The sequence below is a fragment of the Physella acuta genome, unplaced genomic scaffold (genome assembly GCF_028476545.2).
Source record: "Physella acuta isolate Inbredline_101_S28 unplaced genomic scaffold, ASM2847654v3 ptg001046l, whole genome shotgun sequence".
In the NCBI taxonomy this organism is placed as follows: domain Eukaryota; kingdom Metazoa; phylum Mollusca; class Gastropoda; family Physidae; genus Physella; species Physella acuta.
In genome coordinates this window covers 289,042-300,026 of record NW_026732563.1, presented here as the reverse complement: position 1 = coordinate 300,026, position 10,985 = coordinate 289,042, and the positions used below count along the sequence as shown (strand labels likewise).

Below are 10,985 nucleotides of genomic sequence, written 5' to 3'. Positions count from 1 at the left end.
TTGATTGATATTTTCATCTATACTATATTTTAGATAAATAATCTTGAACAAAAATGGCTTTTATTAAAGAATTTGATTTTTTTTAATTTAGACTAATATAATGAACAAACAAATATTGATTTTCAAACAATTATAAAACAATTTAATTCAAATTCTTTAAAATATTCTTCATATAAATATTTTTGGCAAAACAAGTGACTATACTATTGGCAAAGTGTATCAGTTGTTAAGATGAATTTTATAGCTGCTATTAATACAAATGTGTATATTATTACATATGTAAAGCTGTAAGCAACCACAGAAATAACTAAAATTAAATTATAGAATCTAATTTTAAAATGAACACAAAAAAACAACTGTAATTAAATTAGTAGAGGTTTTTCTGTAGATTTCTTTCAACCTATTAGTTCATTTTCAACTTGTTAAACATGTTAAACCCCTGACACTGTTGGTCATAAACATAATAGAGTGGATGTTTTATGTACACTTTTTAGTTAACCCCCCTCACTTTGATGCCATGTTTATCATTGTATTTCACTTGGGTTTTTTTTCATGTGGTCTCCCTTAGATAATTTTACTTCCCATTCACCCCACCTTCTAATTTTATTGTTGACTTTTTTTTTCATTTTGTTATTTAAACTGAGAAAAACCTCAAGTTGATTATAAGTACCAGATCAGAAAATTCCAGTATGTTTGAGAAAATAGTAGGTCAACACGTTAAACACATAAAATATGTGAGTAGATGAATGTGCACATGTGAAATGTGTAAGTAATAGATGAGTAGATGTAAGCACAAAGTAAAGTTTGTACAAGATAAAAAGCAAGCATCTGCATTGAGAAACGATATTATTCACTTGATTTTTTTTTAGTGATTTGAATAATTTTTATAAAATAGAATTCCACTCAAACTCAAACCTGTTTAGTTCATACGTTTTAATTGTTTTTGTCCTTCCAGTTACAACCTAAAGGTGATTTAATAAAACTGGCCTACAAATGCTAAATGCCAAAAATTTAATTTTTTTTATTTAAAACAGCATGATATCATTTGAATTATGGGTGAATTTTATAAACGAGCATTGAAACGTGACTTAACGTGGAATATTTATATCTCATTATATTAATGCAGATATTTTTTTTAATTAGTATGTAACATTCCATTATTTTTTAGTACTTTAGTAGCTAACATTTTTTTTTACTTATTTCAAACAATGCTCATTGTTTTCTCCTATTTTATTGTTTTGGTTAATAAAAAGTTTGACCAACCAGACATGTGAAATGGGCCTATTAATTCATTACATCTTTCTGTATTTTCTTAATGTGTTTTTTAAGTTAAAAGTTTGTTTTAAATTCATGATTAATGAAATGTTTTTAAAATAATTTTGTTTTGTTTTTCTTAAATGTTTTTAATTAAGTTTAATCTATTAATTTTTATGCAAAATTAATATTATTTTACAAACGTATTAATTGTATAGTATATTGATAGTATATTTATTAACTAATAGCTTTCTAAACACCCACTGTTCCAAATGAAGAAATGATATTAAAATTAATTATCCTATTTTATGTTTATATAAACCTACCCTAAAACATTGAAAGCTGGTTTAATCAGTTAAATTGGGTGAGCTCAGGTTTTGGCCTTTCTTGCTGTGCCATGTAACATTGTTCACTTAAATTGTTATCAGACATGCCATATTGCATTTCTTTTTGTTTACGTGTTGCAATATTTCTATAATTACAAATAATTTAATTCATTTACAATTTTTTCCTTTGATTTTATCTTGCATAATTCATCACATATAAATAGTTAAGTTTAAATAACTTGAAATGAAAACATTTTGACATTATTTTTTTTCCAAATATTTATACACATTCAAATCATGACAAAAGGCTATTTGATTTTATTTTTATGGAATCAACCTAGCCAGTCATGCGATATTTTCTTAGCATTCCTGTTCTTTTTTATTCAGCTGTCAAATTTTCAAATTTAATTTGTTTAACAATTTGAACTGCTACTTAATTACATCACATACATGTGTTCAATGGAGCTGGAGTTCAAACGAGATAAGTTTTTTACTCATTTGCCCATGAAATATTTTCATTTATTTAATTATTTATTAATATTATAATTTTGTTTTTCTTTTCTATCTAAATCCCATCTTTTTTTTTAAATATTAGTTTTCTGTTTTTTATCAATTCTACTATTGCCAAAATCCAATTTAGAATTTTCTGTTGAGAATTATACTGTTGTTATTAGAGATACCCAATTTGTTTTTTTTCACACTTGTATATGTGTTTAGCTTAAAAGTGTGTCCATGACTTAAATGAACATGCTAACTGCTAAGGCGTACTTATTTTCAAAATAAATAAACTTTAAAACAAACATGGTTTGTCTAGTTTGTAATTATGACAATATACACATGACTAAAGTAGTCAAAAAGAGAATGTCTGCAAATTATGTAGTAGTTTTTTCAGGAGGCGAGGGGGATGTGTTTGTCAGTGAGTACAACACACTGTGACTTATATACTATAGGTCTAACACATTTCTCAAAACACCTAATGTAGGTCTAAGGCAGTCTAAGGGCCAGTATGGACAATTGATAACGTGTTTGACTGCTAACTCAACAGTCTTGAGTTCAAATCCTGGGCTAGAGTCTGTACGACTCACATGATAAAAGGGAATTTGAAAGTAAAGGTGGCTGGCCATAGTGCTGATCATACTATCCCTTCATAATCATATGCTGAGGTCACTGAAACATGTGAGCTCTAGTCACCTGCCTTGTGGACCAAAAGGATACTTTACTTCTATGTGGGTCTTATATTTTATTATTTAGCACAGCCTCTGATGTGAGTCTGATTTTTAGCACAAAAGTCTCAAAAGTGACAATCAAATCATTTTTCATTGGGTCTGACATTTAACACCCTATTATGATCTCCCTTAACTCTTAACTACTATTACATTGAAGTTTAAATACAGCTTGAGTTAAACAGAATGAAGACACACAAAAACACTTGTTTCAAAATGTATTCAAATTTGTTTAATAAGGCAGGAGGGAGTTTTAGTTTTATAGTAAACATGAAGATCTCTCAGCAGAAACAACATGAAGGTTAGACTAACTAACAAAAACTTAATTAACCTTAACAGCTTACAATTTGTCCTGCTGAGATATCTTTAATACAAACATCTGACTATAGATTTAGACATTTAGAATCTAGATCATTTGAAAAAAAGTATGTGTATGTTTGTGTAATCATGAAAGAAAACTTTAATTAGGCTTACTGAAAGAAATGTTATTTAATAATTTATGTTCAATATAATTATACATATAATATATTATGTTTTTAAAAAAAAAACTGTTTTGTCCATTCTGGAAAACTTATCTAAAAATCAATTTTATATTTTATTAATTTTATATTTTATTCTTAAAGAAACATTCTTTATAAATAGGTCAAATGAATTTTTAAATCAATATTAAAATATTTCACAGCAAGAGCAAATAGATCTAAAAAAAAATGTTAAAATAATTAATATTAGGTTAATTATTAGTATTTATTAGCCTAGAACATACATAATATTAATAAAACATATTTATACAGTGCAATTTGAAGTAAAAAATGAGTATAAAAAGAAATGCATTGATATTTTTAAAGATGTTTTAAAACAAAGTCTTTACTGTTTTTTTATCGAATGTTTCTCGATGAAAAATATGGTTTAGAAAATAGTTTGGCTTATTTTTAGCTTTAGTAATTTGTTCCCGTAGTTTATCATCTAAATTCTGCATGTTCCCAGTCTTGTTTTTGAAGATCCAGCTTTACAGTCCCTGTTTTTAATTTGTCCATCAGAACTGAGTTAGGCCTATTATTAGTTTTCTAGTAGAATATACCTGTAAACAAAATGAATTGGACTATTTCACTTTCGGTTTAAGCATGGTAAGATTAGGGGTATCTTAATTCAAAATATAGATTGTATAATAAATAACCATCTAGCACAATAGGTTTAGTAACATATAAGAATTTATTTATAGACAGATATATGTTTTCATGAAAATAATGAGATATCAGATCTTGTCCAGATAAGCCCACATAAAAAAAAGTAATCGCCGCTAGAAATCTAGATCTACCCAAATAATAAAGATTTAATAAAAGAGGATATGAAATCCTATTGGGGCATGTCAGTGGCGTAGCGAGATCGGGTGTAACCCGGTGCGCCCCCCACACACCCCCTCTCGCTACGCCACTGGGGCATGTTATGTGAATAATTTGCATGAAAAGGTTTGTATTTGTGGTATCTGTCAGTGTTTCTACCAGGCACATCTTTTAGCCCCCCCCCCCCCATGTCACCCTTCTAGGAAAATGGGTTTTTTCGAAGATGTATGGAGAGAAAGATGAGGAAGAGAGTTTTAAAAAGTGTGACGTCACACTTTTAAAAGTTTCATTACGTAATATTAGACTTTTGGTCATTATTTCGTATTTTCAAAACTTTTTTTTGATTGGTTGGTAAGCTGAGGTGTGAATTCATTTAGAAGGAGGGTATGATTTTTTGTGACGATGTGTGAAGATAATGTGGATTGAAAAGGGGGGGGGGTGTAAAAACGTGATGTTGTTTATGAATGAACCCTAATTAAAACGACTTACTAGCAAAACATCCCGTCATGCAGTTGGCTATGTTGCCGGCGATGAGTGCAGATAGTGCAATCTTTGATATCCAGACTTTCCTCTGGGGCAGGAGCGTGTACATAATGCCGATGATGATGGCCACGGTGAAACAACTAGAGAACCCACACAGGCAGTAGGTTATAATCGCCTCTGATCGTTTCTGTTACAGGGAGATAATCAGTTCATAAAAGTGCAATACTAGAGAAAAAGAAAAGCAACGGTTATAGTATCCGTGACAACATAATTATTGGTATATTAATTTTAATCTTCAAATAATTCATTTATGACTCATCGGGTAAGGGGTCATTCATAAACGACGTCACACTTCTAGCGGTTGAAGGGGATCGAGATTTTACGACGAGGGTGTTCAGAAAATGACGCCACATTTTTGCATTTTAAAAAGTTACGCCAGAAACTGGATTTTGGCATTTATTACGTGTTTTTAAAAGACTTCTTGTCATATCTTATTGATTTTTATTTGTTTTTTTTTTATTTATTTATTTTATAAACTGTTATAGAAATGAATGTACATAATCTTGTTAGAGCTCAGAAAAATATTTGAATGAAATCAACTTTTTAAAAAGAAAAAATGTATAGTCTGAGGTGTGACGTGATTTTAGGGGTAGGTGTCTGGTTTTTGTGATGATAAGCAGGGGGAGGTAAAAAAAATTGACCAAAAAGCGTGACGTCATTTATGCATGACAACCTCCCATCCCCCTCCTCCCCCAAGAGCCGTTAAACTCTTCTGTAAGCCAACAATAAATTACAAATGATTAAAATAGAGAGAACCTAATAAGACTTTTGGGTATTCCTGCACTTTACTAATTTCGTCACATGATTAATTTTTAGCCCTAGCCACGTTACCGGCAATTTTTTTTAATTAAAAAAAACTCTTTGTGTCCTAAAGAGACAATTTCTTACAGAAATGAATCCGTGTTTTAAAGTAACGTTCCACATATCCAGGATAACTTCGTCTCTGTTTCGAGTTATCGTTCCTGTCCAATTCGTACTCAGCATATAGTTGTCGTACTTGGCTTTGTTTATTTTTAAATCTGTCAACTGTTGAGTGAAATTGGTATTGTTAAATTTATTTATAAAAAAACAACTTTTGGTACATTCATAAAAAAAATCACAGTAGTTTTTTTTTTTTCATTTTTATTAGATCAATCATTGATTTTTTATACAATCATTTCACATTAAGTTTTTTTCAATTATTGTACTTTACTTTTAGTTAGACCATTTATTTTCCCGCGCGAGACTCACCCTGAAAAAGGCGATAATATTGTTGATACCGATTCTGAAACCAAGCAACATGGCGACATTTCTGCAGTCTTCCGGTTCGATACCCATTGCCAAGGCAACGGGATACAAAAGATACGATGAAATGAGCTAAAAAAAAAAAAACCACAAAATATTAAATATTTTTTTAAAAAATTGTTTTAGCGGCTGCGATCAATTGCATAGATTTAGGCGTTGGGGGAAGGTGAGAGAAGATAGGTGTGGAAGGTATTATTTTTATTTATTTTTTGAGTTTGTTGGTACCTATCTCAACCAGTGTTGCTTCCAGACTTTTTTCTCCGAGGGGGGGGGGGGGGGGGGGGGGACGACATACACTAAAATTTCCGGAGGGACGGACGCGGTTAAAAGTATATATTCTCTATATAAATTCCATTTCGTTCGGGGGGGGGGGGGGGGGGGTAGACTTTCTTCGTGGGGCTGAGCCCCCTTCCCCCCCCCCCTTCCACCCCACGGAAGATATGCCTGGAAGAAACTCTGATCTCAACTAACTGACTCTACGCCTCATTTATTGATCTCACTGTAAAACTAACCTCACCTGGTTTAACCCAGTCACCTCTATAACCTCTATACTTAGCTTTATTGTCAACCCCCACCTTGGGACCTCTTTACATAGCATAGTGCCCCCCCCCCCCCCCCCCATACCCCACATTAACCTACTCACCTCTATACTCAATTTGGTGATCCCCACCCTGTCACCAAACCACTCGAGCGTGTTGTTGATCCACTCGATGTATGAGAAAAAAGCGAACGACACCGTCAACATGTTGCCAATAACGGCCAGCATAGCGGTCGCTCCCGTTTGGGCGGCATCAAATATGTTGGTGTATTTCCTGAAGAGATGATATACAAACTCAACAAAAACATCAAATATGTTGGTGTATTTCCTAAAGAGATGATATACAAATTCAACAAAAACATCAAATATGTTGGTGTATTTCCTGAATGGGTCAGACACAAACACAATAGCGAATTCTTATAGATTGTGAATTGTGTGAAGAAATCATGCACATACAAACTATCACATTAAATCTCTAAGGGTCTTGTACAAACACCGACTGGACATAGCCGGACATAGCGTATCTAGATTTTTAGAGGAATGATTTAAAGACATTAGGACTAGCCTGGGCAAACCTTCATTCTTTAACAAATGATAATCCCAACCTTAAAAGAAGATAGGGGTCGGCGTGGTCGAGTCGGTAAAGCTCATGGCTGCTAAACCGAAACGTCTCGAGTTCGAACCCTCGGGCAAATGAGGCCCGTTAGCTGGGGACAGCAACTCTTCTAGGAGAGACAACTCCAAAATCAAACAACTGCTGCCTTGTAGTTAGTTCTTGGTTGGACAAAGGCTATGGAAGCAAATCCAAAAAGAACAGCAGGCTGAAATTGGAGTCAATTGCCTCAATGGCGCATAACCAGTTGACACGTATCCTTAATTGTGATGGAGGCGTGGTCGAGTCGTCAAAAGCTCATAGTTGATAAATTCGAAAATAATCTCGAATTCAAACCCTCTGGCAGATAAGGCTCGATCCCTTTCATCACTAAAAATTAAGAACGAAGAAGAAAGAAGAAGAAAAGAAGATAAGATCACCAAAAAACCAAAACCCCGATACAATGCTGTGTTTACCGTACTCGACTCTTTAAGATAGGTGTAAAACGTTTTGAAATCCCCCTCCCCCTTGGTCTTGTGCCAAAAACTAGTATCTCACTTTTTCTCCTCGTCTCCTATCTCCAACTCCTTGTCTGTCTCGGCCATGTTCCTAGTCTCTGGCACCATGAGCTTACACACAGCAAACGTGGCAGGGGCGGACACCACCATGGCCGGGATCAGAAACTCCAGGGATACCTGGGGGTGTGCGAGAACAGGAAATTTATTGATTGGGGGCTTAACGATAACTATGTTAACAATTGTGCTAATATTTTGGTTAAAGGAATTAAAACTTTTAGCGTCATATGTGTATGTAGCGGCGTCCATTGGTATGATGACAGCCGGTGCGTCATCCACTCTGCCCAAACATCTAGGATTACATCTATAATTGTGCTATTGTTACATTATTACTCTCGGGTGGTGTCATCTAGTGACTATAACTACGTTGTTAATTAATTGGATGAAAGCCGATGCTCATAATTTTCCTTATCACGCTACTTTTGTTTGTATGTTTTCCAAAAAAAAAATTTTAAACTTTAAGTTGTGATGAAGAAATTATTAGTGCTAAGATTTTGGCTATTTGAAAATAACTTACGCCAAGTGAAGAAAGAATGGCCAGATACGTTCCACCAAGCGAGGCAAAAACTGAACTGATGATCAGAAATAATTCCGACTTGGAAACTCTATCTAGATAAGGCCTCAGGGACAGTATAGAGACGTACTGATGAAGGAAAAATTATATATATATATATATATATATATATATATATATATATATATATATATATATATATATATATATATGTACAAATAGAGATTATTTAGTTCATTAATGTCCCGATAATATTATTTTGTGGCGATGGCATCATGTAGAGACTCACCCCTTCTAGGAAAATGCCAGCGGCAACACTGTAACTCTCCACAGGCGACGTTTTCAAGACAAAACGCAGAAAGCTGCCGATACATTTGATCAGGAATTGCATGGCACCAACGTAGTACAGCATGGTCAACGTGGCATTGGTCAGGAAAATAATGGGCAGTGCCTGATGATGAACAAATGGGTTATTACAATTATATGTATATATATATATATATATATATATATATATATATATATATATATATATATATATATATATATATATATATATATATATATATATATATATATATATATGTGTGTGTGTGTGTATAGATAGATAGATAGATAGATAGATAGATAGATAGATAGATAGATAGATAGATAGATAGATAGATAGATAGATAGATAGATAGATAGATAGATAGATAGATAGATAGATAGATAGATAGATAGATAGATAGATATTTACATATATATATATATATATATATATATATATATATATATATATATATATATATATATATATATATATATATATATATATATATATATATATATATATATATATATATATATATATATATGTGTGTGTATACATGTGTTTGTAGATAGTTATGTATATATATATATTTACATATGTGTATATATATATATATATATATATATATATATATATATATATATATATATATATATATCTAATATATAAAGCTCAATTCTGTATATAACACATATGTTTGTCGTGGATCTTCGATGGATTTAAGTGTTAGATAATTAAAGTCCTTATGGTCTAAATTTATGAGTTAAAAAATTAATATTGAAAGTTTTGGGAAATAATTTTCATTTATCAAACTGAAAGTAATAATTTTCGGCATGTTCATTAAACACAAGTTTTAAAAAAATATCATCTTTTACAAAAATTCTAATTATGTCTTTATTTAGTTCTATAGCACTAACTTCCCTTTGATAAATTAGGAAAACACAATTACTTCCCTTTATAAAACCATTGCATTAGTGGAAAAGAATTTACTTTTTATTACTTTGTTTTTGTGTTGGGAAAAAAAATAATTACATAAATAGCGGGGATTGATCAAGTGCAAATGTTGTAGGTATTTTACGGATAAGCTTGGAGTATTATAATTGTTCATTTGGTTTGGTTTGGCACCTACGTTCGTTTAAGTGAGTGCAAAAGACTATGAATAAGTTGGGGTACTATAGTCGTTTAATTAAGCTGAAACAGGCGATTCTGCCCCGGGCTAGACTGTGAGCATTTTGCGTTTGCGTTTGTGTTTTCTTTGTGTTTAGGTTGGGTTTGCGTTAGTGGTTGCGTTTTGCTTTGCTTTGTTGTTGTTCGTTCTTTTTTCGTTTTCGTTTGTGTTTTTTTCTTTAGATTTTGTGTTTGTATTTGTGTTTGTGGTTGGTTTTGCGTTTGGATTTGGTTTGTTGTCGTTTGCTTTTTCGTTTGTGTTTTTTTTCTTTGGGTTTGTGTTTGTGGTTGGTTTTGCGCTTGGATTTGGTTTGTTTTCGTTTGCATTTTCGTTTGTTTTTTTCTTTGTGTTCATATTGGTGGTTGTGGTTGGGTTTGTTGTTAGGTTTTTGTTTTCGTTTGTATTTGTAATTGTGTTAGCGATATGTTTGCGTTTTGTTGTTTTTGTTTTGGTTGGTTGTGGTTTGGGTGGGCAGAGCCGGGTTTATGATGATTACTAAACACACAGGTAATGGTCTTTAACAGAAAGGTTCTTCACAGAAGCCAGAGCAGGGCCTGGCCGGGACGGCTAATATATATATATATATATATATATGTATATATATATATATATATATATATATATATATATATATATATATATATATATATATATATAATTTAAAAAAAAATATTTATTTTAAAACAATATTACTTCAGTTCGAGATCGTGTTAACTCACTCCAAAAATAAAGTAATGGTCCATGTAGGTCTCCCCAAACATAAGTCTAGAGCTGGCCTTGGAGTTTGCAAAGAACTCGTCAAAACGGTCCTGGACCCATAGGATCGAGTCTCGGCCCGTCTTCCATTTGAGAGTCAGCAGCGCTGTCAGGAACTGTAGGCCAAAGCCCCAGTACACGGTATGCCAGTTCACCTTGGAAAACAAATTCTAGTTAGTTTTTAATCACGACAAATAGAAGATGAATTGCGCAAAGGTGACGATTTGTAAAAGGGTTTACTAAAAAAAATTCGGTTGCTCCGCAAACTTTGCTGTAATAATTTAATCTACTTCCCATTGTCCGATTGAGCTGAAATTTGGCAAGAATTTATTTTTATCTAATTAAATACACAGTTTTTCATTAAAATTAAAAGTTAACTATATTCAATAATAAAAGGGTAGATAACAAGATATAATAAAAGCGATCCGTTGATCAGAGGGCCATCCAGCCTAAACTTTTTTCACGGTTTGCTGATTTGGTGTCATATACTGATATAGTCGACCACGAACTAAATAGGGGCAGACAACCCAATCTTAGTATTTTTAGAGATTAATAGCTG

The 10,985-nt window shown here is 32.3% G+C and overlaps 1 protein-coding gene across 1 annotated transcript; it reads right to left on the bottom strand.

Moving 5' to 3' along the window:
• Positions 1-3,644: 3,644 nt before the first annotated feature.
• Positions 3,645-10,413, bottom strand: LOC131955005 (solute carrier family 28 member 3). Its single transcript, XM_059318882.1, has 9 exons — positions 10,390-10,413; positions 8,479-8,640; positions 8,193-8,318; positions 7,659-7,795; positions 6,614-6,782; positions 5,917-6,042; positions 5,575-5,712; positions 4,633-4,813; positions 3,645-3,881 (listed from the first exon to the last, which is right to left on the bottom strand). Exons 1-9 carry the CDS (start codon positions 10,411-10,413, stop codon positions 3,868-3,870), a joined length of 1,077 nt encoding a protein of 358 aa, XP_059174865.1. The 3' UTR covers positions 3,645-3,867.
• Between the last annotated feature and the right edge of the window lie 572 nt (positions 10,414-10,985).

Coding starts and splice junctions, on each gene's coding strand:
- LOC131955005 (XM_059318882.1), bottom strand. CDS start 10,413: ATGGACCATTACTTTATTTTTGGA. Junction 8,641..10,389: donor ACCATTACTTTATTTTTGGA/GTGAGTTAACAC, acceptor GTTCATCATCAG/GCACTGCCCATTATTTTCCT. Junction 7,796..8,192: donor CCATTCTTTCTTCACTTGGC/GTAAGTTATTTT, acceptor GCACACCCCCAG/GTATCCCTGGAGTTTCTGAT.